At 34.6% G+C, this 21,862-nt stretch overlaps 3 protein-coding genes across 3 annotated transcripts; 1 reads left to right on the top strand and 2 right to left on the bottom strand.

The window, feature by feature from the left end:
* Positions 1 to 256: 256 nt before the first annotated feature.
* On the bottom strand, positions 257 to 1,005 carry LOC123895968. The gene is made up of 2 exons (XM_045946432.1): positions 363 to 1,005; positions 257 to 264 (listed from the first exon to the last, which is right to left on the bottom strand). The coding sequence occupies exons 1-2, from the start codon at positions 1,003 to 1,005 to the stop codon at positions 257 to 259; spliced, it is 651 nt and encodes a 216-aa protein (XP_045802388.1).
* A 10,765-nt stretch (positions 1,006 to 11,770) lies between these two features.
* Positions 11,771 to 16,762, top strand: LOC123894529 (protein ZINC INDUCED FACILITATOR-LIKE 1-like). Its single transcript, XM_045944551.1, has 17 exons — positions 11,771 to 12,022; positions 12,385 to 12,425; positions 12,614 to 12,674; positions 12,759 to 12,861; positions 13,520 to 13,622; positions 13,858 to 13,911; positions 14,143 to 14,205; positions 14,307 to 14,356; positions 14,604 to 14,679; positions 14,758 to 14,949; positions 15,040 to 15,127; positions 15,413 to 15,498; positions 15,589 to 15,696; positions 15,774 to 15,818; positions 16,069 to 16,157; positions 16,244 to 16,287; positions 16,497 to 16,762. The coding sequence occupies exons 1-17, from the start codon at positions 11,875 to 11,877 to the stop codon at positions 16,607 to 16,609; spliced, it is 1,464 nt and encodes a 487-aa protein (XP_045800507.1). The 5' UTR covers positions 11,771 to 11,874; the 3' UTR covers positions 16,610 to 16,762.
* A 74-nt stretch (positions 16,763 to 16,836) lies between these two features.
* Positions 16,837 to 20,566, bottom strand: LOC123894527 (histone-lysine N-methyltransferase, H3 lysine-9 specific SUVH3-like). Its single transcript, XM_045944546.1, has 3 exons — positions 20,391 to 20,566; positions 18,109 to 20,279; positions 16,837 to 17,206 (listed from the first exon to the last, which is right to left on the bottom strand). The coding sequence occupies exon 2, from the start codon at positions 20,260 to 20,262 to the stop codon at positions 18,172 to 18,174; it is 2,091 nt and encodes a 696-aa protein (XP_045800502.1). The 5' UTR covers positions 20,263 to 20,279; positions 20,391 to 20,566; the 3' UTR covers positions 16,837 to 17,206; positions 18,109 to 18,171.
* Positions 20,567 to 21,862: the final 1,296 nt, after the last annotated feature.

The following is a 21,862-nucleotide window of genomic DNA, read 5'->3' on the forward strand; positions in this document are numbered from 1 at the left end:
GCCAGTTGTAGGATATGGGCAAGGAGGGGTGGCCCATGGCTGCCACTGTGTAACCCAAGGAGGATAAGCCCACTGTTGTTGTGGGGTTTGTTGGTTCCATGCCCCTTGTTGATTGTGGTGTGATCGTCCGCCTCGACCTCCACCTCGACCGCGGTTCCTTCCACCACGGTTATTATGATGACCACCGCGACTGCCGCGACCACCACTATTGTTATTATTACCACGACCACCACGGTTATTATTAGGAAAATTAGAGTTATTTTCCTGAGAAGTAAGAAAGGCAGAGTTGTCGGTGTTTGGTGTTGTCCGTTTTGCTAGTGCTGTTTCTTCTAGGACAACCATGGACCGTGCCTTGTAGAAACGAGGAAGAGTCGCTGAGTGGCGGATTTGAGTGCCAACATTAGCATAAGCATCCGAAAGGCCGGAGACAAGTTGAAGCACCATGCGTTCTTCGGAAACAGGTGCACCAACGTTATAGAGTTGATCAGAAAGAGACTTGATATGTTGGCAGTAGGAAGAAGCATCTGAGAATTGTTCCATGTTGACTCTTGAGAATTCTTGCTCTAAATATAGAGCACGGGAGTTCTTATTATCAAAAAAAATGTCAAAAAGGCGGTTCCAAGCTTGTTGGGCAGTAGAGTCACGTTCAATGATGGTGTGGAGGAGATCGGTGGAAATAGTACCATAAATCCATTGTAAAACAATGGCATCAAGACGTTTCCACAAGGTTGGGTCAGTTTCTTTGAGGGATGGTGAAGAGGAGGTAGTATTTGTTTCGGTGGGAGGAATTATATGATCAAGAACCTCGTATGCCTGAGCATGAATTTTGAACAACTCAGACCATGTGTTGTATTGACTTTTCTCGATATCAAGAGTGATTTTAATGAAGTTTGTGATGTTGGTGACAGTGAGGGCTGGATGAATTGTGTGATTAATGGTTTTAGAAGGAATATTTTCAGATGCTGGTTTTGGGGAAGGAGTGCGGGAGATCGAGTGATCTGCCATGGTGAGTTTGGTTGTAATGTAAAAATAGGAGACAATTGGTTTCAAAAGTGGGTTACAAAGTATATGCGGTGGATGATTATTATAGTATAATACTGGATGATGATATAATATTGTTTGAGGAACAAATATGGTGCACCACTAACTATTTAGAAGAAACATATTTGCTGGCGGCGTTGTTTTTTTTGGATGAAACAGAACAATGAACTTAGGGTTGCTAAGAGGGTTAGGCTATTGATACCATAATAGAATTGTTTCCTTGATCATTTCATTATGCCATAATCAGTATATGTACAACCATATTGAGTCAGTGTTGACTCATCAAAATAATTTCCTAATCAATATAAATTAATATGGCATCTCCTAATATAATGATACAAATAATGATACAATAATGATACAATAACGGTTTTATATTCTAATAATATCTATGGATATATGGGGATATATAAAATCCGCCCCTAGCATAGAGGGAATTGTTTAATAGATATATGTGGATAAAATAAATAGATATTTTAACTATCGCTAATTAATGGATGTGGATTAAATGATGTCCGTATCCGCGAATATCCATATTTATTAGTAAAATTAGAAAATTATATAAATATCATTAGTTATTAAGTATAAAAGAGTCTTTTAAATTTATTAGAATTTATTTTGATTGTAAATGGAATGTATGGTTATTTTCTTCAGAAAAATATATGGATATTATTATATTTTGGTAAGAAAAAAAAAAGTGTTGACTTTTGTTAAATCAAGAGCGAAATGTATGAATATTATTATGTGTTAATATTTTCTTTTTTTTTGTCTTTAAAAGAAAATGAACAATTTTTGGGTAATTAAAATAAACATTATTGCCTTTAAAAATAAATAAATAAATAAACATTCTTTGTCTCATAAGTGTAGCTCAAATTATAGCTGCCAGGGACATCATTGAATAGAGGGAAGGTTCGATTAGGTCGAAATTGGTATAACAAAGGTGAAGAAAGATGAAATTTCAATGGAGATTGATGGAGAATTGTAGAAACTGTAATTTAGGATTCTTCATTCTTATAAGTTGATGAATCAGAATTTTTTTATTTGAACCAATTTATTTTTTTTACAATTTTTTTTCTAAACTGCCCACAAGTCATATGCATGTGAAATAAAAGTTGGTTACAAGTTAGTTGTGGCTTTGTGGGTACCACATGTAAATCTACTTATGTGGCCTATTTTCATTGGTTGATGGTTAAATACTTTCAAATTATCGAAAGGGATAGAAACACTTCACCTATTTATGTTTTTTATTAATTTTATTTTTAAGTTTCAATGTTAAATAATAAAGAACTAAAATAATAACATGGAAAAAAGTCCCATTCATCCTTGCCACATCATCATTTACGGTGCCACGTCAGTAAAATGATGGGGGCTAAAAAAAAGTTGACTTTTAAAATAAGGGGACAAAAAATATAAGTTTTAAAATAAAATATCAAAATAGAGGGATCAAAAATACATTTAAAAAAAAAAAAAAACGAAAACAAACTACCATGACATGCAGGAAACAAAGAACAAGACACCGCCCCAAAATAGTTTCTTCAACTGAAAAAAATATTGAAGGGTTTTGAAGTGAAAGAGATGAAATGAAAAAATTCTACACATGAAACAAAGAACAACAAGACATCGCCCCAAAATAGTTTCTACAAATTCTAATATGATATCAGAGTCTATCCTAGATCCATTTATTGTTTGTTGTGGAGACCTCTCATATTTGGGCCACCCGTGATTATTGATTTCATGTTTCAGTTTGTTCAGTTCTGGACTTGAGGGTATGTGTTAGAAGTCTCACATTGGCTAGAGATATGGTAAAGATAATCTTTATAAGTGTAGTGCAAATCTCAACTCTCAAGCTAGCTTTTGTAGTTGGGTATAGGCCTCACAAATTCTAATAAGTAGAGAAGTAGTCTGGTATTAAAATCTTAAAAAGCCACTTAAACAGACTTTCCTATACTTGATTAGAACAACAAATTAACCTTTAATTTGATGAATTTAATCGACCATGAAAGCATTTCCTTCCATTTTTTATTAGCGCATCAAAAAGCATTTCCATTTGTGAAACTTTCAAGAAATTTCAACAAAAAGCATAAAAGCATAAGCATTATAGGGAAACCTATGTTCTATAATTAGTTTATGTTTGGAGAGGATTTTAGACGGGAAGGCTAGCACAAAACATATATTCGTTCAACGATTCATATTATTCAATCATTCAATTATTCAATTACACAAACCGAACAGCAGGAAAAAGAAACGCTTTAAATTCCTAGATCAAACACATTAACACAACTTTAACAATTCAAATAGCAATTACAAATCAGACAATTGAATTAAATCAATCGCAAAGAGTGATTAAAACTGTTGGACAATGGCAAACTGAATTGCATTTTGATGTCCCACATTGGTAGAAAATATTCTTTTACTTTATTCCTCAAATTTCCTTAATTGATTTCAATCAGTTTTGATTGTTATTCCTTATAACAAATTATTCCTTTTAATGCTCTTGATTAGCTATAAACCAGATTGCAAAACCTCCACTTTATTAGCTATTTTTCTAACTGTCAAATTTTTATTATCAGCTAATAATAACAAAGAGCTGTTGACAAGGAAAGTAGAAAAACGTTTTCTGCTTGTTTGGCTATTAAAAGGACTGTCATAGTCCTGTGAAAACACTGAAAAATATCTCTTGATTTTCACTCATTTTTCCTTGTTTTCTACTACTAAAATTCTGGGCAATTGTTCTGTGATTTCCATAGCCTAAGGCCACGAGTGCACGTGTTCACAGGCTCGTTGTGTTAACCTTGGGGGGCAGTCGGCAATATAGATTGCATCAAGGTCTAGCCGAATTTTGCTTTCAAGGCAGTGATTTTTCACGGCACAACAAACTTCCAATCTGTGTTACACTCTTTCTGTTTTGTACTACTCCTAATATTTTCCAACAATTTGAAAGCAAAATTTAAGTACTAAACAGAAATGGCTGGAAGTCTATCAAGAATCATTCCGGATATGTCGAAAATGGAACCTCTAGACGGCTCAAATTATAGGAGATGGTCTCAAAAATTGTTGATTTTGTTTGAAGCCTTAGAGGTTGATTATGTGCTATTTGAAGATGCTCCTGCTGATGACAACGCTGCTGTCAACGCTGTTGAATCATCTACTCCTGCTACCCCCGTCGTCACACCGCTTCCTGCAGGAACCAAGAAAGCTAACGAAGAAGCTAAGAAGAAATATGAAAAGGACAACAAAACTGCGAGAGGTCATCTGCTTACTCATATGGCAGATAATCTGTTTGATCTTTTCATTAATCAAAAGTGTGCGAAGGCAATATGGGACACTCTGCTGAAACGTTACGGCGATGACGATGCTGGAAGAAAGAAATATGTTGTAGGAAATTGGATGCGTTTTCAAATGTCAGATGACAAACCAATCATGGAGCAAATTCATGAGTATGAGAATCTAGTTGGTGACATACTAAATGAAGGAATGAAGATGTGTGAGATACTGCAAGCTAATGTGCTCTTAGAAAAATTTCCACCTTCTTGGAGTGACTACCGCAACCAACTGAAACACAAGAAGAGAGACTTGTCACTTCAAGAATTAATAAATCATATGAAGACAGAGGAGGCCAACCGACTTAAAGATAAGCATGTTTTACATTCTGTAAATTCAGTTAATGCTAATGTTGTTGAGTTTGCTGATAAAAACAGGTCAAAAGGAAAAGAAAAAAGGTTCCAGAAAAATGGACAACAGAAAACACACACTAATATCAACAAAGCTGACAACAAGATTCAGAAAAGAAAGGTTGATTGCTATGTTTGTGGCAGAACAGGTCATAAAGCTTATCAGTGCCAATTGAGGAAGGGACAACAATATAATAACTCGAAGTCTGCAGCCCCCTCTGCCCCTCAAGCACATCTAGCAGAAAATGAAGAAGTGATAGCTGCTGTGGTAGTGGAGGCAAACCTGGTCGACAACAAGGTAGACTGGATTCTAGATACCGGTGCTTCTAAACACTTATGCGCCAACAAAGAGCTTTTTCACCAGATTGAGGATGCTGTTGATGGAGAATGTGTTTTCATGGGAAATTCAGCTACAGCTGGAGTGCTTGGTAAAGGAAAGATTCTCCTTAAACTTACTTCTGGAAAAACATTATCTTTAAGTGATGTTTTGTATGTTCCCTCTCTGCGTAGGAACCTAATTTCTGGTAGTTGTCTAAATAGAGCTGGATTAAAATTGGTTTTTGAAGCTGATAAAGTAGTTATAACTAAAAATGGAAACTTTGTGGGGAAGGGATATCTAGCTGATGGTTTATTTGTATTGAACACCATTCCTAAAACATCTAATGCTATATCATCTGTTGGTTCTGTTTATATTGCTGAGTATGTTAATTTGTGGCATGGTAGACTAGGACATGTGAATGTGAATTCTATTAAGAAACTTAGAAATATGAATCTAATTAATGTGCTAGATATACATAACTTTTCTAAGTGTCCTATATGCGTGGAAGCTAAGTTTGCAAAGAAGCCTTTTAAACCTGTCACAAATAGAACTACGGAACTGCTTGAATTAATTCACACGGATTTGGCTGATTTCAAAAACACGGTTAGTAGAGGAGGTAAAGCATATTTTATTACTTTCATAGATGATTTTTCTAGATATGCCAAAGTTTATCTTCTAAGGACAAAAGATGAGGCTGAAGAAATGTTTTTAAAATATAAGGCAGAAGTTGAAAACCAATTAGACCGTAAAATTAAAAGACTTAGGTCTGATAGGGGTGGTGAATATGGAACTATTTTTCTTAAGAATTTTTGTGAAAAGAATGGGATTATCCATGAAACTAGTGCCCCTTATACTCCTGAACAAAATGGCATAGCGGAAAGAAAAAATAGAACACTTAAAGAAATGATGAACGCTATGTTATTAAGTTCTGGTATGTCTACCCAAATGTGGGGGGAAGCCATTTTGTCGGCTTGTTATATACTAAATAGAGTTCCCCATAAACGACTAGATAAAACTCCCTATGAATTATGGAAAGGATTTGCGCCAAATTTAAATTTTTTAAAAGTATGGGGGTGTCTAGCTAAGGTAGCTTTGCCGGATTTTAAGAGGACTAATGTAGGTACCAAAACTTTTGATTGTGTGTTTATTGGATATGCTCAAAATAGTGCTGCATATAGGTTCTTGCGTTTGAATGATAATTCTATTTGTGAATCTAGAAATGCAGAATTTTTTGAACAAGAATTTCCTTTAACTAAACATGTTAATGAATTGAGTTTTTCTTCTAATACTACTTCAGTGCCCTTACATTTGCCTATTTATTCTTCTGTTGCAAATGAACAAGTTAAAGAACTTAGAAGAAGTAAAAGGAAGAGAATAGAAAGTAGTTTTGGACCAGATTTTGTTACTGCCTTCTTGATTGAAAACAATGATGTTGATAAAGTAAATGATGCATTTGTATCCACTTTTCTCATTGAGGAAGATCCTAAAACTTATAATGAGGCTGTAACTTCTATTGATGCTAGCTTTTGGAAAGAGGCAATTAATAGTGAATTAGATTCTATCATGTCTAATCATACTTGGGATTTGGTTGATTTGCCTAAAGGAAGTAAGCCAATTAGATGTAAATGGATATTTAGAAAGAAATTAAGAACTGATGGAACCATTGATAAATTTAAGGCTAGATTAGTAGTTGTGGGTTACACACAGAAGAAAGAAATTGACTATTTTGATACATATTCTCCTGTTACTAAAATTTCCACAATCCGTTCTCTTGTTGCTTTAGCTGCTATTCATGGACTTATAGTGCATCAAATGGATGTAAAGACAGCTTTTCTTAATGGTGACTTGAGAGAAGAAATTTATGTGGAACAACCTGAGGGCTATGTGATTCAAGGTCAAGAGAACAAAGTGTGTAAGTTGAGAAAATCATTATATGGCCTTAAACAGGCTCCCAAACAATGGTATGAAAAATTTGACCAAACTTTGGTAAGTGATGGTTATATTGTGAATTCATCTGATACTTGTGTTTACTCTAAATTGTTTGGACAAGAATGTGTGATAATATGTTTATATGTTGATGACATGTTAATTTTCGGTACTAATGTGATTGTAGTGGAAAAGACCAAATTATTTTTATCCTCTCATTTTGATATGAAAGATCTAGGAGAAGCTGATGTGATTCTTGGAGTTAAAATGAGAAAAAGTGATAATGGTTTTTCCCTGTGTCAGGCACATTATATTGAAAAGATACTTAAAAAGTTTAATTGTTATGATGAATTACCTGTGAAAACTCCCTATGATCCTAGCATACATCTTAAGAAAAACAATGGTTCTAGTGTTTCACAAACTGAATATGCTAAAATCATAGGAAGTGTTATGTTTCTCATGAATTGCACTAGACCTGACATAGCATATGCCGTGAGTAGACTAAGCAGATATACTCACAATCCAGGTAATGAACATTGGACTGCACTTCGTCGCTTACTCAGGTATCTTAAAGGTACTATGGATTGGTGTTTGCATTTTTATAAATTTCCTGCTGTGTTAGAAGGATTTTGTGATGCAAATTGGGTTACTGATAATGATGAAGTAAGTTCCACTAGTGGATATGTTTTTACTTTAGGTGGAGGTGCGATATCATGGAAGTCTTCGAAGCAAACTTGTATAGCACGTTCCACTATGGAATCAGAATTTATTGCTCTTGATTTAGCAGGTCAAGAAGCTGAATGGTTGAGAAACTTGTTGGCAGATGTGCCATTGTGGGGGAAACGGTCTATACCAGTTTCTCTTCATTGCGACTCTGAAGCAGCTATTGGAGTTGCTATGAACAGTGTTTATAATGGAAAAAGGAGACACATACGCATTAGACACAGTTCAGTTAGAGAATTGCTGAAAAATGGTGTGATCTCTTTACAGTTTGTTAGATCTGAGAAAAACTTGGCGGATCCTTTCACTAAAGGTCTAACAAAGAAAGTAGTACTTGAATCGTCGAGGGGGATGGGGCTTAAGCCTTTGTGTTGAGGAAAGTATGGTGGATCCCATCAATGGTCAAACGAAACCATATGATTACTCTATTGTATTACATTTCCCATCTCCATGACATGTGGTAATACAGTGTTGATAGGTTGAACTTTTAGTTCTTAATGAGTTCATAGCCCTAATTATTGGGTGGTCCGTGTGAATTGGACTTGATGGACTCACCGCTTGTTATTTTGAAAGATGAGCATTCTTTTGCTCTTAATAAATCCATAGCCTCTTTGGTGGTGCTTTTGAGACGCACTTGATGGATTCACCTACGTGAGTGTGAAGGTAGGCCGCCTTCTATGAAAGAATTAGGCTGTCTTTCTAGAGCACTCATTAGTATCCAAAGTGTGCGCATGGCCATTAAAAGCGCTTGTTTGTAATATCGCGGAAATCACAGATATTAGAGAAATACATGTGTTGTAAGGGTCTCATTTAAAAACTTGGTAGTTCAAGAGTAATTCACTACCTAGACACAATTGTTGCCTTACTTCACTATGCTTCAATTCAATCATTATGATATTGATACTTAAGTGTTACTCTCTCTTTTGCCCATAAATTTGCTTCTTTTACCTTCAGTTTTACCATTGGTGGGGGATTGTTGGACAATGGCAAACTGAATTGCATTGTGATGTCCCACATTGGTAGAAAATATTCTTTTACTTTATTCCTCAAATTTCCTTAATTGATTTCAATCAGTTTTGATTGTTATTCCTTATAACAAATTATTCCTTTTAATGCTCTTGATTAGCTATAAACCAGATTGCAAAACCTCCACTTTATTAGCTATTTTTCTAACTGTCAAATTTTTATTATCAGCTAATAATAACAAAGAGCTGTTGACAAGGAAAGTAGAAAAACGTTTTCTGCTTGTTTGGCTATTAAAAGGACTGTCATAGTCCTGTGAAAACACTGAAAAATATCTCTTGATTTTCACTCATTTTTCCTTGTTTTCTACTACTAAAATTCTGGGCAATTGTTCTGTGATTTCCATAGCCTAAGGCCACGAGTGCACGTGTTCACAGGCTCGTTGTGTTAACCTTGGGGGGCAGTCGGCAATATAGATTGCATCAAGGTCTAGCCGAATTTTGCTTTCAAGGCAGTGATTTTTCACGGCACAACAAACTTCCAATCTGTGTTACACTCTTTCTGTTTTGTACTACTCCTAATATTTTCCAACAAAAACATAGACGAATCCGATTCTGGAACAAACGTCGCTGATGATGGACAAGTGATTCCGGAAGAGGTGAATGAGCGTTTGAAGGTTGAAGGAACGGCAAGATGAAGCGACAATTACAGAAGAGGAGAAACGGCGACGGCAATTGCAGAAGAGAAGGAGTGGTGACGGCGAAGAAGAAGCGGCGACGACAAAGGAAGGATTTGGTTGCCGATGATAAGAATGGAGAAAGAAGCAGTGATGATCGTGTAAAATTTGGTGGCTGAAGCTTGTTGTGATGAAATTTGATGGTAAAGTGATGCGTTTATCCAAAAAGCCTAAAATATAATTAAAGAAAATTAGTAACCTAAATACAATTAATTGAAAATAAAAGTAGTCAAAATTACTTTGTGGTAAAATAATATTTATGTTTGACTTAGATACACGTGGATGAATTTTATTGGTGTCACATTATGCCACATCAGCATAAGGCATACACCCTCAATTTATGTGAGGATAGAGAAGTAGTCACGAAAACATATATAAATCAAGCATACATGTATATACATATAGAAAGCTCATAGAATTATCAAAAATAGAAAACATAGGCAAGGATCACTTACCACATGAACTAATGAACCATAGATACACATCACCTAATACCTCACTAAATCCTAGTTGTTATCCTACATAAAATCTAATGCAATTTATTTGATCCGGATATCACTTCTCCGTAGAGAAAAATGGTGATCGTACCTGGATTAGAGATGACCTCACCGATGGTGCTCTTCTTCCGTTCTGGTGAATGGGAGGGGTCGTGTACCTGCAGGTGCTCCGACGCTCAAGTCAGTAAAGTGCATGAAGCAGAGGTTTTCAGAGAGTAAGATAATGTACCTGACTCCACTGTGTGAGGGCATGATTAATGTCAAGGCCGTTGGGTCAAGGCCGTTGATGGGCATGATTAATGTCATCAATGATTGTCGAGAAAGGGCCGGATAGCCATAATGAGCATTTAATGCTCATAATTTCGGTGATCAGCCGTTACAATATGGGTAGATATTGTTACCGTTGACCTGAGTTTGTTCTTTGTGGGCTGCTCCGCAATTGGGCCGTGCTCAACGGTTCAAGAAGTGGAAATTTTTTTTTCTACCCCTACATTTAACTCTTTACCCCAACATATTTTAAAATATTCCTATTTTACCCTTATTTTATTATTTTGTTTTATTTTACTTTGTCATTTTTTGTTACCGGAACACTTATAACGAAGTGTTCTGGTTTGTCCCCCACAACTTGATTGGCACTAGCAAAGGCATTGAATAGCAACAGCAATCCTCTTGAATCTGTAGAAACCAACCATGGAGGTTGCAATCGCAAACGCATCGTTTACCTTTGCAGTTAACAAACCCATGTTCGTTTCTCCATCTTCATCACGAACAATAAGCTCTATCAGATCCACAAAATCCCCTTTAAGAAACTCTAAAAAAAAGTGGCACCCAGAGATATTTTGTTGTTTTAAATGGGATAGTTCTGATCCTTGGTTACCGGAACACTTAAAAAGAGCAGAGATATTTTGTTCTGGTTTATTCTGGGAATTATCACAAACCAGAACACTTGTTATAAGTGTTCCGGTAACAATATCAATTTTTTTTTTTGAAAAATATCACAAAACCGGAATAGTTTTAATGCTTACCGAAATAGTTTGAATATCATTTTTATAAACCGGAACAGTTTGGAAAAAATTAGTTTATGGAAAATAATATCATTTACACACATGATAAAGACCATCAAAAAGCGATCTTTATTCACTACGTCTATACTTGTGGTGATGGACACTTGGATATTTACTCCTATGGTTTGATTTTTTTTTTCCTTGGTTCTATTTTTTCTTCTGCCTAAGCTCTCTCTATTCTCACAACGTGATTTTCTGTTGTTTATTTCTTAGTGTAGAATGAGTAATTTGGCAAACAAAATGAAAGAGAGAACCGATAGTTATTAATAGAGTAATCATCCACTAATTTTTTTAAAAAATAAATGGAATTATAGTTGAGTGGAATGTGGTTGTGGAACAAGGAAAGGAAGTAGCACTCAGATTTTTAAAACTTGTTTATTTTTATTATAATCTTTTCTTGCCACTTTATTGAAAGAGGTTGATTTGGCTAAGCCTTTCTAATGTTAATTTTATTTATTTTGATTAATCATATATAAAACTTTACTACTTCAATATTAACCACAAAAATGTGTGCTGTTAACCACTTTTTAAACATATATCATTTCACAATTTGCGTGGAATTTAACCACTTTAAATGGAATTATAGTTGAGTGGAATGGTGTCGTGTATAACAAGGAAAGGAAGTAGCTAATTACTACCTGTGTGACACTATTTTGCTATGTGAATTTTTTTGTCAAGTAATCTATTAGTTAGAAATTCACTTCTTGAGATGATTAAATGGAAAAATCCATATTCGAACCCTAACTTTTATATATATAATATGATATCTCTACTAATTAAGTTATACTTGCGAACACGGTTATGTGAAATTATGCATTGTGTTTCTCAATTAGCTCTATAAATATTTGATCAACAAGTCCTTTTTCACTTGGTGTGGAATAAAAAAGAACAAAGTGATATATCTTTTTCTGATTAATCTTCTTTATATAGAAACAACATGAGTGAGGAGCATATGAGAGAACCATCGGAGAAAACAAAATACTATAAAGATTGTCCTGGTTGTAAGGTAGAACAATCCAAAGAGCTCAATCAAGGGGTATCCATTACAAATCTTTTCATCATATGGATGGTAGTATTATGTTCAAGTAAGTATTAATTTTCTGACTTCTAGACAAATTATTTTTTCTAATTCTATCCTTTGAGAATTGAGATACTTGGGTTCTTTTAGTGCAAAGTTTGCTGATTCTACCTCTATATATGTCCTTAGTACTAATGTGGTTTATCTTGTATTTATTCTTTGGAGCATGCAGCGAGTCCAATCCAATCTCAGAGGTAAGAGTATTATCTCTCAGATGTGATTGGACTAGCAAAAGTTTGTCAAGAGAAAATGTTAGTGTGTATGTGACTTAATAGTATGTTATAAAGACAAAAAATAACTTAAATTTTTGCTCAAATGTAATTAACTACTTTGTCCTTCTCTGATCTCAATTTGTTTTGTAATGTTCAGCACTACCTGCATCATCACTATTTCCATTCCTTTATTTCATGGTGAGTTTATCTATCATGATTATTGAGTGTTCCAATTTCAATTTCCTTTTTTATTATATTTATAAATTAAAAATTAGTTTGAAAAGTTCATACTGTCTTCAATTTGCACATCAGTTCTTTAGTATCATTTTTTGTGATTATACTGATACACATAACATATTCCTCAATGATGCAACATTTATTTTCAGATTAGGGATTTTAAAATCGCAAAAGCCGAGGCCGATATTAGTTACTATGCCGGTTTTGTAGGTAAGATTCTTTTTATATTTCCATTCATTGAAGTCTTTATCATTGTTATAAGTTGTTTATTGATTATGATTGAAAATGTTGCAGGATCATCTTTCATGCTTGGAAGAACTTTTACATCTGTATTATGGGGAATGGTTTCCGATCGCTATGGTCGAAAACCTGTTATAATGTTCGGTGTTTTCGCAGTGTAAGTATATCCATAAAAAAAAAAATTATACTTTCTTTAATATATAGTTTTTTTTTCTTTTCTTAAACCGGATATCCTCTGTTCGTAACGGCAAAGACTAATTCCTCGAGCGGGACTCCAATAAGTGACAAATTCTCTCAGATGAGGCTTATTATTGGCCCACAATAGACTACTTATTAAACTCCGATAGATTTTTTCCCAAAATAATTTTTTTTTTGAAGAAAATTCCGGAACTATTTTTCCGTGTAAAGCTTCGGAACTTATGTGGCAACATTAATTAACACTTAAAAATCATAACCACTCTCTCTTGGTCAAATCATAATCCCATGTATGGTTAGCCAACTTTTTATTGATCAAATTCGCTAAATTTGTGGATTCTTCTCTTTATTGTATAAATATTGCTTACTAAATAGCAATACTCGTTTACAATAGATATAATGTGTGGTTCTCTTGGAATACACACAGTTTTAGATCGGGACCGTCTGATCTAAAACGCGTAGCTGAGATTGTTTATAACAACTTTATAACTGCACCAATCTAAACTGTCTGATCTATGATTGACGATTATAATTTAAAACTTTGTGAAAATTGTGTGTTTTTCCATAGCAGCAAATCTCAATCTGGTTTTCTATAACCATTAGTATTCGCTTGATTTCAGTGTGGTATTCAACACACTATTTGGCTTAAGTTCAAGTTTTTGGATGGCTATTATCACAAGATTTCTTCTGGGATGTTTAAATGGTGCAATTGGACCAGTAAAGGTACTATCACTTTTCAATGTCGACACATAAGGCCACATTTTGTCGAGGTAGTTTATGAAAAAAAGGTCATGAAGATATAATTCTCGTTAGTGAGAACTTGTGAATTAACATAAAAATTTATTTATTTGCATAAGTTATTTTTAATAAGCTCAAAAACAAGACAATCAAACATGCCCTAAATCTCATTCAAATTTCAATTTATGTTCGTATTTGACAAAAGTGCTCTATTTAGCAGGCTTATGCCGCTGAACTTTTTCGAGAAGAACACCAAGCTCTTGGACTCTCTACTGTGAGTATCTCCCGCTCTTTGTATACTATCGTTGTTTTAAAAAACGGTCTGCAACTGTGATTGTAGTAACGGCGTCAATATATCTTTTATGCCCTCGTGATGGCATTACAACTACAATTGTAACCACATCAACTTTATTTGACCGCAATTCAAAGTAATTGATCATAGTAATATTGCATTCCATCATAGTAATTGAACATTATAGTAATTCAAAGTGTGATGTGATTTCAGGTTAATGCAGCTTGGGGAACAGGTTTAGTCATTGGACCAGCGTTGGGAGGCTATTTGGCTCTTGTACTATTTCTTCTCTACATGTGTGCTGATTTTTGAACAAATTCATGTGAAAAATTGTCACTTGTTGTTTCTCTAACACTTTGGAAATTTTCATCTTCCAGCCAGCAGAGAAACATCCACATCTATTCCCAAAGGGTTCCTTCCTAGACAAGTAAGTGATTATAAAACTGTTCGGAATTCGGATTAGAAAACTATTTCGATTTCATTTTCTGTATTCGCTTTTGATTACAAAACTGATGACACCTTGTTTTCATTTTGGTTCCTCTCTTCAAATAACTTATTAAAAGTAGAAAATGAAATCTAAATGTTTTCCTGATACCAAACAGACACTATCATGTGTTTCTACCAATGTATATTTTGATGATATGTGGATTTCCAATTAACATATCATTTTGCAGGTTTCCTTACTTCTTGCCGTGCTTTGTAATATCAGGTGTTTCATTTGTAGTAGTTATCGCCTGCTTCTGGATTCCGGTAAGTAGTTATTTCCAACACTTTTATGATATCGCTTCGTAAGGTAAGGTAATTTATGTATGATTTTCTAATATTCAGGAAACACTTCACAATCACAATGGTAACCATGCTGAGTCTATAGATGATACTGAAGCTATAGAAAATGGAAACAACGATGTTGATAAAGAAAAGACAGTACAAAAAAATGAAAATCTGTTCATGAATTGGCCATTAATGTCATCTATCATTGCTTATTGTGTCTTCTCACTTCATGATATTGCATATCAAGAGGTAAATTTGTAACTATATATTGAGGCTTAAATAAGCTTCATTAAATATATTTTTTCGACAATCAAAGATTCTCTTACCTGTTTTCGTTAGGTTTTCTCGCTGTGGTGTGTTAGTCCTAAAAGTCTAAGAGGTTTGAACTTCTCAACTAATGATGTTGGTAATGTTCTTGCAATTTCAGGTGCATCTTCAAACCCTTTAATAGTTTATTCATATGTTATTGGATAACTGTAAAACAAATTTAGACCATTTCTACATAGTCATATCGAGACTGTGAAACTGCGAATGACTCATTAAATCAGTTATAGTTTATTTGATGGTATATACCGATAACTGTAGTAATTCTAGAAAACTATTTAGTTTATTGTTGTGGTATATTTTTATAAAAAATTAAAATTTACCACTAGATATATTTCTATATTTGATGTTGATATTTTGTACAATAACTTGCTTTTGAAATTGTCAGGTCTAGCACTTGTGATCTACCAACTTACCCTATACCAATATATGGCAAAAGCTTGTGGGCCTGTTTGCATTGCCAGAATCACAGGGGTTAGTTTCATCTGATTGTGGTAATTGTGAAATTCTGCTTCTCATTGATTATCATTTGAAATATGAATTATTTTATTATTCCATATGCAGATATTTTCTATACCACTTTTGCAAAGTTACCCCTTCATAGCAATGTTGTCAGGCATAGCCTTATACATAGTCATTAGTATTGCTTCCATCTTGAAGAATATGATCATAGTAAGTTCATCTCTTTATGAGTAATAATGAGAATTTAAGATAAATTAAATTGATAGTATTCTTTTTTCCGGACTTAGGTGACGATTACAACAGCCTTATTCCTTCTACAAAACCGAGCAGTGGTAAGTGTATTAATTCATTATATTGTGTTTCCACCGGTGATTGGCGTTGGACATGGTAGGGAGGACTACAATTCAATCTCCTGGAATTGCGATCGGGAGGGGACTAAAACTACTCGATGTCAGAATTGACCCCCAAATCAAATTAAACGGTCCAGTGGGTCGGATACGTGGTGAAAATTAAAAAATAAATAAATAAAATTTTGATATTAGTGTTTGATGGAATTATGGCATATAATTGATTTGAAAACAGGAACAACACCAAAGAGGAGCAGCTAATGGAATTTCCCTGACAGCCATGTCTCTATTCAAAACTTTTGGCCCTGCTACTGGTGGTACTATGTGAGTCTGAATTTAAGCTATGATCCGCATGCATTCTCATTACAATTATAATTATATTAAAATTCATCTGATCTTGGTAAATACAGATTAACTTGGTCGCAAAAGCGTCTGGATGCTGCTTTTCTACCGGGTATGATGCTTAACTAATTTGCATTTCATATAAACTGTGTCTGAGAGAATTTGAACACAGTTCCTTGAAATTACAAGGCTAGACACTCACCTCACCACTACACTAACACTATGAGCAAATGTTTGACTTATAAGCACTTATAAACTATTTCTGAAATGCGGTTTGACTATTTTCATTTAGTAGCTTACTATTGTACATTTTAACTGCAGGCACCCACATGGTTTTTTTCTTCCTGAATTTAATCGAAGGACTAGGTATATTTATGATATTCAAACCATTCCTCGGAGAGAAAAAGAAAACACAGTCAGATCAGTTGCACTGATATCATACAGCTTTGCTAGAGTAATGCAGTAACACAGGGTCATTATTGAGTACAATGATGGCATATAGATGCATTATTAGCTTTGTTATTTGTTTCTTCTTCTTCTTCTTATTATTATTATTATTATTATTATTATTATTATTATTATTATTATATATACGATAAATTACACATTCATAGTGATACTATTATTATTGATCTAGTTTCTAAATTGAGCTAAGTTTACGGGACAAACAAATGCACTCTATATACTACCTAAATAGCAAAGTTCTAGCACAATACCATTAGTATGCTACATAACCCAAGTATGAATATATTCTTGGTTTAACAAATTTGTTTCTCCAATCCCAAATGTAAAATCCAAGATTAGCCTTCAAATCAATATTAACATTGCAACAAATCCAAGACAAAGATCTGCATGTCAGTGATACTTTCAAGCATTCATCATGGCCATTCAAGTCAACAATATTTTTCCCTTACATGATCATTTTTTAGTCAAGAATATCTATACTTCACAGTGATATTTGAAAGCAAGCAGACACTAAGTTGGAACCTCCAAGCTGGATTTGACTCTTGATAATGAACTTCCTCATCTGTCTGTCAAATAAAAAGCGTATGAATGAACAAAACTTCAAGAAAATTTGTCTTAATGTGGTAGAAAATTTCTTGAAGAGAATTTCAATTACATATGTAGATAATCAAAAGTATAAGCATTTGCATAGATAATAACTAGTGTGAGATGCATGCATACTCTTAAAGCATGTTACATAAGATTCTGACAAGTACTTTTACAGTACTTTAAGAAAAGCATTCATGCAAGTTTCAAACAACTAAACAGCAGCTTATACAAAAGAACTAATCATATATGCTTAAGACTAATTTATTTTTAAAGCAGCTTCAGAAAATAAGTGAAAACATATTCTTCAGTTATTATTATAAACTCGGTCAAACTTGAAAAAGCATATTATGCATACTTATAACTTTATAAGCAAAAAATAGCCCCATTAAAACACTAGTTACACACAATAAAAATACCAGCAAAACTTCTTAAAAGCTTTGCTTAATCCATAATCGGAGCGCCACTAAACCCCACCCAAGGAAAACAAATAAGGGTATTGAAAGCAAGAAATGAAAATAATTTTACTTTAAACAATGGAATGGAAAAAATAGGTCCAGAGTAAACATTTATACACATTCAAATGTGTCACAAAAGCTTTAAGGGTCTGTTTGGGTGGGGGGTTTTGGAGTGCTATAATTTCCGTAATTTAAAAGAGAAAAGTAAAGTCCTTCCCTCCCTTCCAAAACCCTCCATCCAAATATACACTAAGATATTAACAAATCTTATCTTGATCACATGCCTTTGTTGTGATACAATAAGCAATACGATTAAAAATGTATTAGAAAACTTAGATAACAGCATCACAAGACAAATTTTAAACTTGAAATCAGTACGCATTCATTATAAATATCATATCTGAATATGCAATAGATGCACAAACCTCATTTATCCATGAATAGACTTGCAAGTACGATGTCTTTCTGTGAGCAACTGCAACAAATTGTCAACCAAAGAAACTACGGCAATTTTCCGATCCACACAAGCATTTCTTTCTGCTTCTGAGTGCACCACGACCAGTAGGGACAACTCCATAATCATATGTCAACTCTGCCATTGGAGGAATATGCCTAAGGGCAAAAAATGCAATGTGGAGAACGGATTGATTATTTTCCCCATATAAAACTGGCTGCCAAAACACATTTGGGGAGCAACTATGGTTCATGAACCTAGCCACATTTCCAACATTCTTAGCACTTATTATTAGAGGAGATGGTATAGTATAATCCTCCCTTGAAACAGTTGAAACTACTTCTTTCAATAAGTTAGGATCATGATTCCACGTGAATGGTACATAAATACGGCTTGTATCGAAAACATATTCATCATTTTCTCCTTCCCTGTTTTGATATGCCCTTTCTCTGTCAATAACTTCTCCAGCATACTCACAAATAAAGGTACCAGCGCGTATAGGATCCAGTGTTCGAAGCCCCCAACCTCTACCCTTTGTTTTGAACACCTCCATGTATTGTTTTAAACCTGTCTGCGATACTCGATTTTTGCAGTTAGGAAAACACCGACACATAGGGCCACATTCATGAATCAGTGGCTTCCGACTCACTAGAATACTATTTGCAGTATAAGCAAAATCGCCATCATTTCTTTGAATGCATGAACAGTTCAAATCACCAGGGATACAATCTTTACAATTGCAGCCAAAAGAAGGCTGCACTAAACCAAAAGGTTTCGGATTTTTGAGAGACATGAAATAAGTGAAAAAAGCAGGACCCTTTTCATGATCAACATCATTGACAAGTGATACTGGTATACTTTCAATTTTGTTGGAGAGGTCAGGAAGAATAAAACCATTCCTGGAAGAGGAATCTGCCTTCCACTTTTGAGCCAACATCCAAGAAGCAAAAGCACTTTTTTGACCAGGCAACCTTACCATCTTATATTTAAACACACCACCACCAGATTTCTCCGTTTCGAGCCAAGATTCTTCGATTTTATACAAACCATCATACATATAGATTTTTGCACTTCTATTCACAGTATCTCTCAAGCCTCGAATGACTCTAACTTCGTCATGCCGTTGCGCACTTCTTTCCAAAGCAAGATTACCCCTTTGAAGCTTCTGATCAGTCACATGTTTATCTTTCTTGTTGAAATTCTCACCCTGACCACTATAATATAAAACATCATTATCCTTTGATTCATCACCATACACTCCTGACGATACAACACTCAAAGCCATAGTATCCTCCTTAGACCCATCCTTGATGTTCATGTAATCAATTCCACCCATTGATTGACCATGTAAACCCACAAGACACATTTCCATTCGGAAAAAGAAAATATCCCCAACCTCAATCCCAGGGACCGCTCCTGCTCTTCTCCTCGTGTTTGTTTTAACCCCATGACACGTCAAAGCATTACTTGCTCTAAGATGCTTGGCAAGTGCATTGCTAAATTCCTTCGATTCTTCAAGTTGACAGAGCTTTCTTCGAATCGAATCAAATGTCATAAGCACATAATCAACTGATTCCCGATTACCATCCTCTTTTAGATATGGGAAAGCAGCAAAATAAGAACTCGAACCACCAACGGATGGCTCCCGAGTTTTCTTTTTCTTTTTCCTTTTAGGAACCTCTTTACAGTTCTCTATATTCTGTGTAGCTCGCTTTCTACTACACGCTCCCCAATCATCACCATTAAACCTTTCCCAAGCAGAACCAGCATTTCCATCACCTTGATGATTCACATTCACTTCTTCATCATGTGAACTCTTGTATGACCTAATTGGAGTCACCTTAGCAGCAACAGGAGTTTCTTGTGTCGCTTTCGGAACAACAGGAGTATCTACTGTTGCATTGCAATCAACAGGAATTTCCTCAGTTTCTTTTGTAACAGGAATTTGTTGGGGTTTGACAAATGAACAAAATGGTGAAAACCCATTTGGGTATTGAGCATTAAAAAAGGATTGAACATTGTTTGGTGGTAATACAGGAGCTAAACTACGCAAGGGTTTCACTTCTACAATCTTAGATTTATCAATTGATTCTGAAGTATTAACAGTGTTGTTGTTTTCCATCATAAACCCTTTCAACAAACCTAAAAAAAAATAAAAATAAAAAAAATAAACTTTTTCAGATTCAGAAAATTTCTACATATACGATTTCAACTACTAACATGAAAGATTCAGAAAACAAATAAGAAATTTACCCGAAATTGCGTGCGGTTGAACTCGAAATTGAGAAGAAGAGAAAGAAAGAAGCAATTGTGTTTTGGGATTCAGAGAAGAGTTCGTGAGAGTTCTTCCATTTTCTGTTTGTTTGACTGGAGTGGAGTATGGTGACTTTTGATTTTTATTTTGTGAAACTGAAAAACAATTATTATATAACAACAAACAATACTGACCAAAAATATTTGGTAAAAAGAGAATTAAAAAAACATTTGAAATTTTTTTTTTTAATTTATAGAAACCGAGTAAATTTGTACCAAAAAGAAAAAGGTAAACGAGTAAATACTTGATTTTATTCACTAAATAAAATAAGTTAACATATTTGCAAAATTTACAAAATAAAATATTTAAACATATGATGAGGGTTTTGCCAAGGTCCTACCTCGTGTTCAGTCAGATCACCATCCTATTATTGTCCTTACTGAAGGTGAGCCTAATAATGACAGAGATCACCCTTTCCGGTTTGAGGCAGCTTGGTTTTGTCATGCGGAATTTCATTCGTTTCTCAAAGACAAGTGGGGGGGAGGAAGTGAGTTGATTGACCAACTCTACAATCTCACACCTCGTCTCAAAGAATGGAATAAAGATACTTTTGGCAACATCTTCAAAAGAAAAAAAGAATTACTAGCGAGACTAAATGGAATTCAAAGTAGTCCTAATTATGGTTATAGTAATTTCCTTGATTCTCTTGAGAAGGAACTTCAGGAACAACTAGCGGTTACTCTATACCAAGAGGAGTGTCTTTGGTTTCAGAAATCTAGAGGTCGTTGGATTACAGATGATGATCGTAACACCAAGTACTATCATTCTAAAACTATTGTTAGACGAAGAAGGAACAAAATCATTTCCCTCAGAAACGAGGAGGGAGAGTGGGTTGACGAGCAAGATAGCCTCAAAAACATGGTAAGAACTTTCTATACTAATCTTTACAAAGAGGATCAACCTATTCGTGATTCAATCATATCTTGGTCTACTTACCCGGTGAATTTGGAAGCTGAGCATCTTCGTTTGAGTGCTCCTATTAGCTTTGTTGATTGTAAAAAAGCTCTTTTCGACATGGGGCCTCACAAAGCTCCAGGAGAGGATGGTTACCCTGCTATTTTTTTCCAATATTGTTGGGACATCGTTGGGGAATCTCTTTACAAGTATGTTAATCAGGTTTGGTCTAACCCTTCGCTTATTTCTTATATAAATAACACTATGCTTGTTTTGATCCCTAAAGTAGATAGACCAGAGTTTGTTTCTCAATTTCGTCCGATTGCTTTATGCAATGTGACTTATAAAATCATCACAAAGGTGATTGTCAACAGAATCAAGCCTTTATTGGATGGTATCATTTCTCCCTACCAATCGAGCTTCATTCCTGGTCGCACAATTCACCATAATATTATTGTGGCCCAAGAAATGGTGCATTCGATGGCCAAGATGAAAGGTAAAAAAATGTTCATGTCAA

The sequence above is a fragment of the Trifolium pratense genome, linkage group LG7 (assembly GCF_020283565.1).
Source record: "Trifolium pratense cultivar HEN17-A07 linkage group LG7, ARS_RC_1.1, whole genome shotgun sequence".
Classification (NCBI taxonomy): domain Eukaryota; kingdom Viridiplantae; phylum Streptophyta; class Magnoliopsida; order Fabales; family Fabaceae; genus Trifolium; species Trifolium pratense.

What these genes read in the sequence shown, in the direction of transcription:
- LOC123895968 (XM_045946432.1), bottom strand. Translation starts at nt 1,005, where the DNA reads ATGGCAGATCACTCGATCTCCCGCACTCCTTCCCCAAAACCAGCATCT.
- LOC123894529 (XM_045944551.1), top strand. Translation starts at nt 11,875, where the DNA reads ATGAGTGAGGAGCATATGAGAGAACCATCGGAGAAAACAAAATACTAT. An exon ending in TTACTATGCCGGTTTTGTAG is followed by an intron (nt 12,675 to 12,758) that starts GTAAGATTCTTT and finishes AAAATGTTGCAG; the next exon opens with GATCATCTTTCATGCTTGGA. An exon ending in GCATTGCCAGAATCACAGGG is followed by an intron (nt 15,499 to 15,588) that starts GTTAGTTTCATC and finishes TTCCATATGCAG; the next exon opens with ATATTTTCTATACCACTTTT.
- LOC123894527 (XM_045944546.1), bottom strand. Translation starts at nt 20,262, where the DNA reads ATGATGGAAAACAACAACACTGTTAATACTTCAGAATCAATTGATAAA.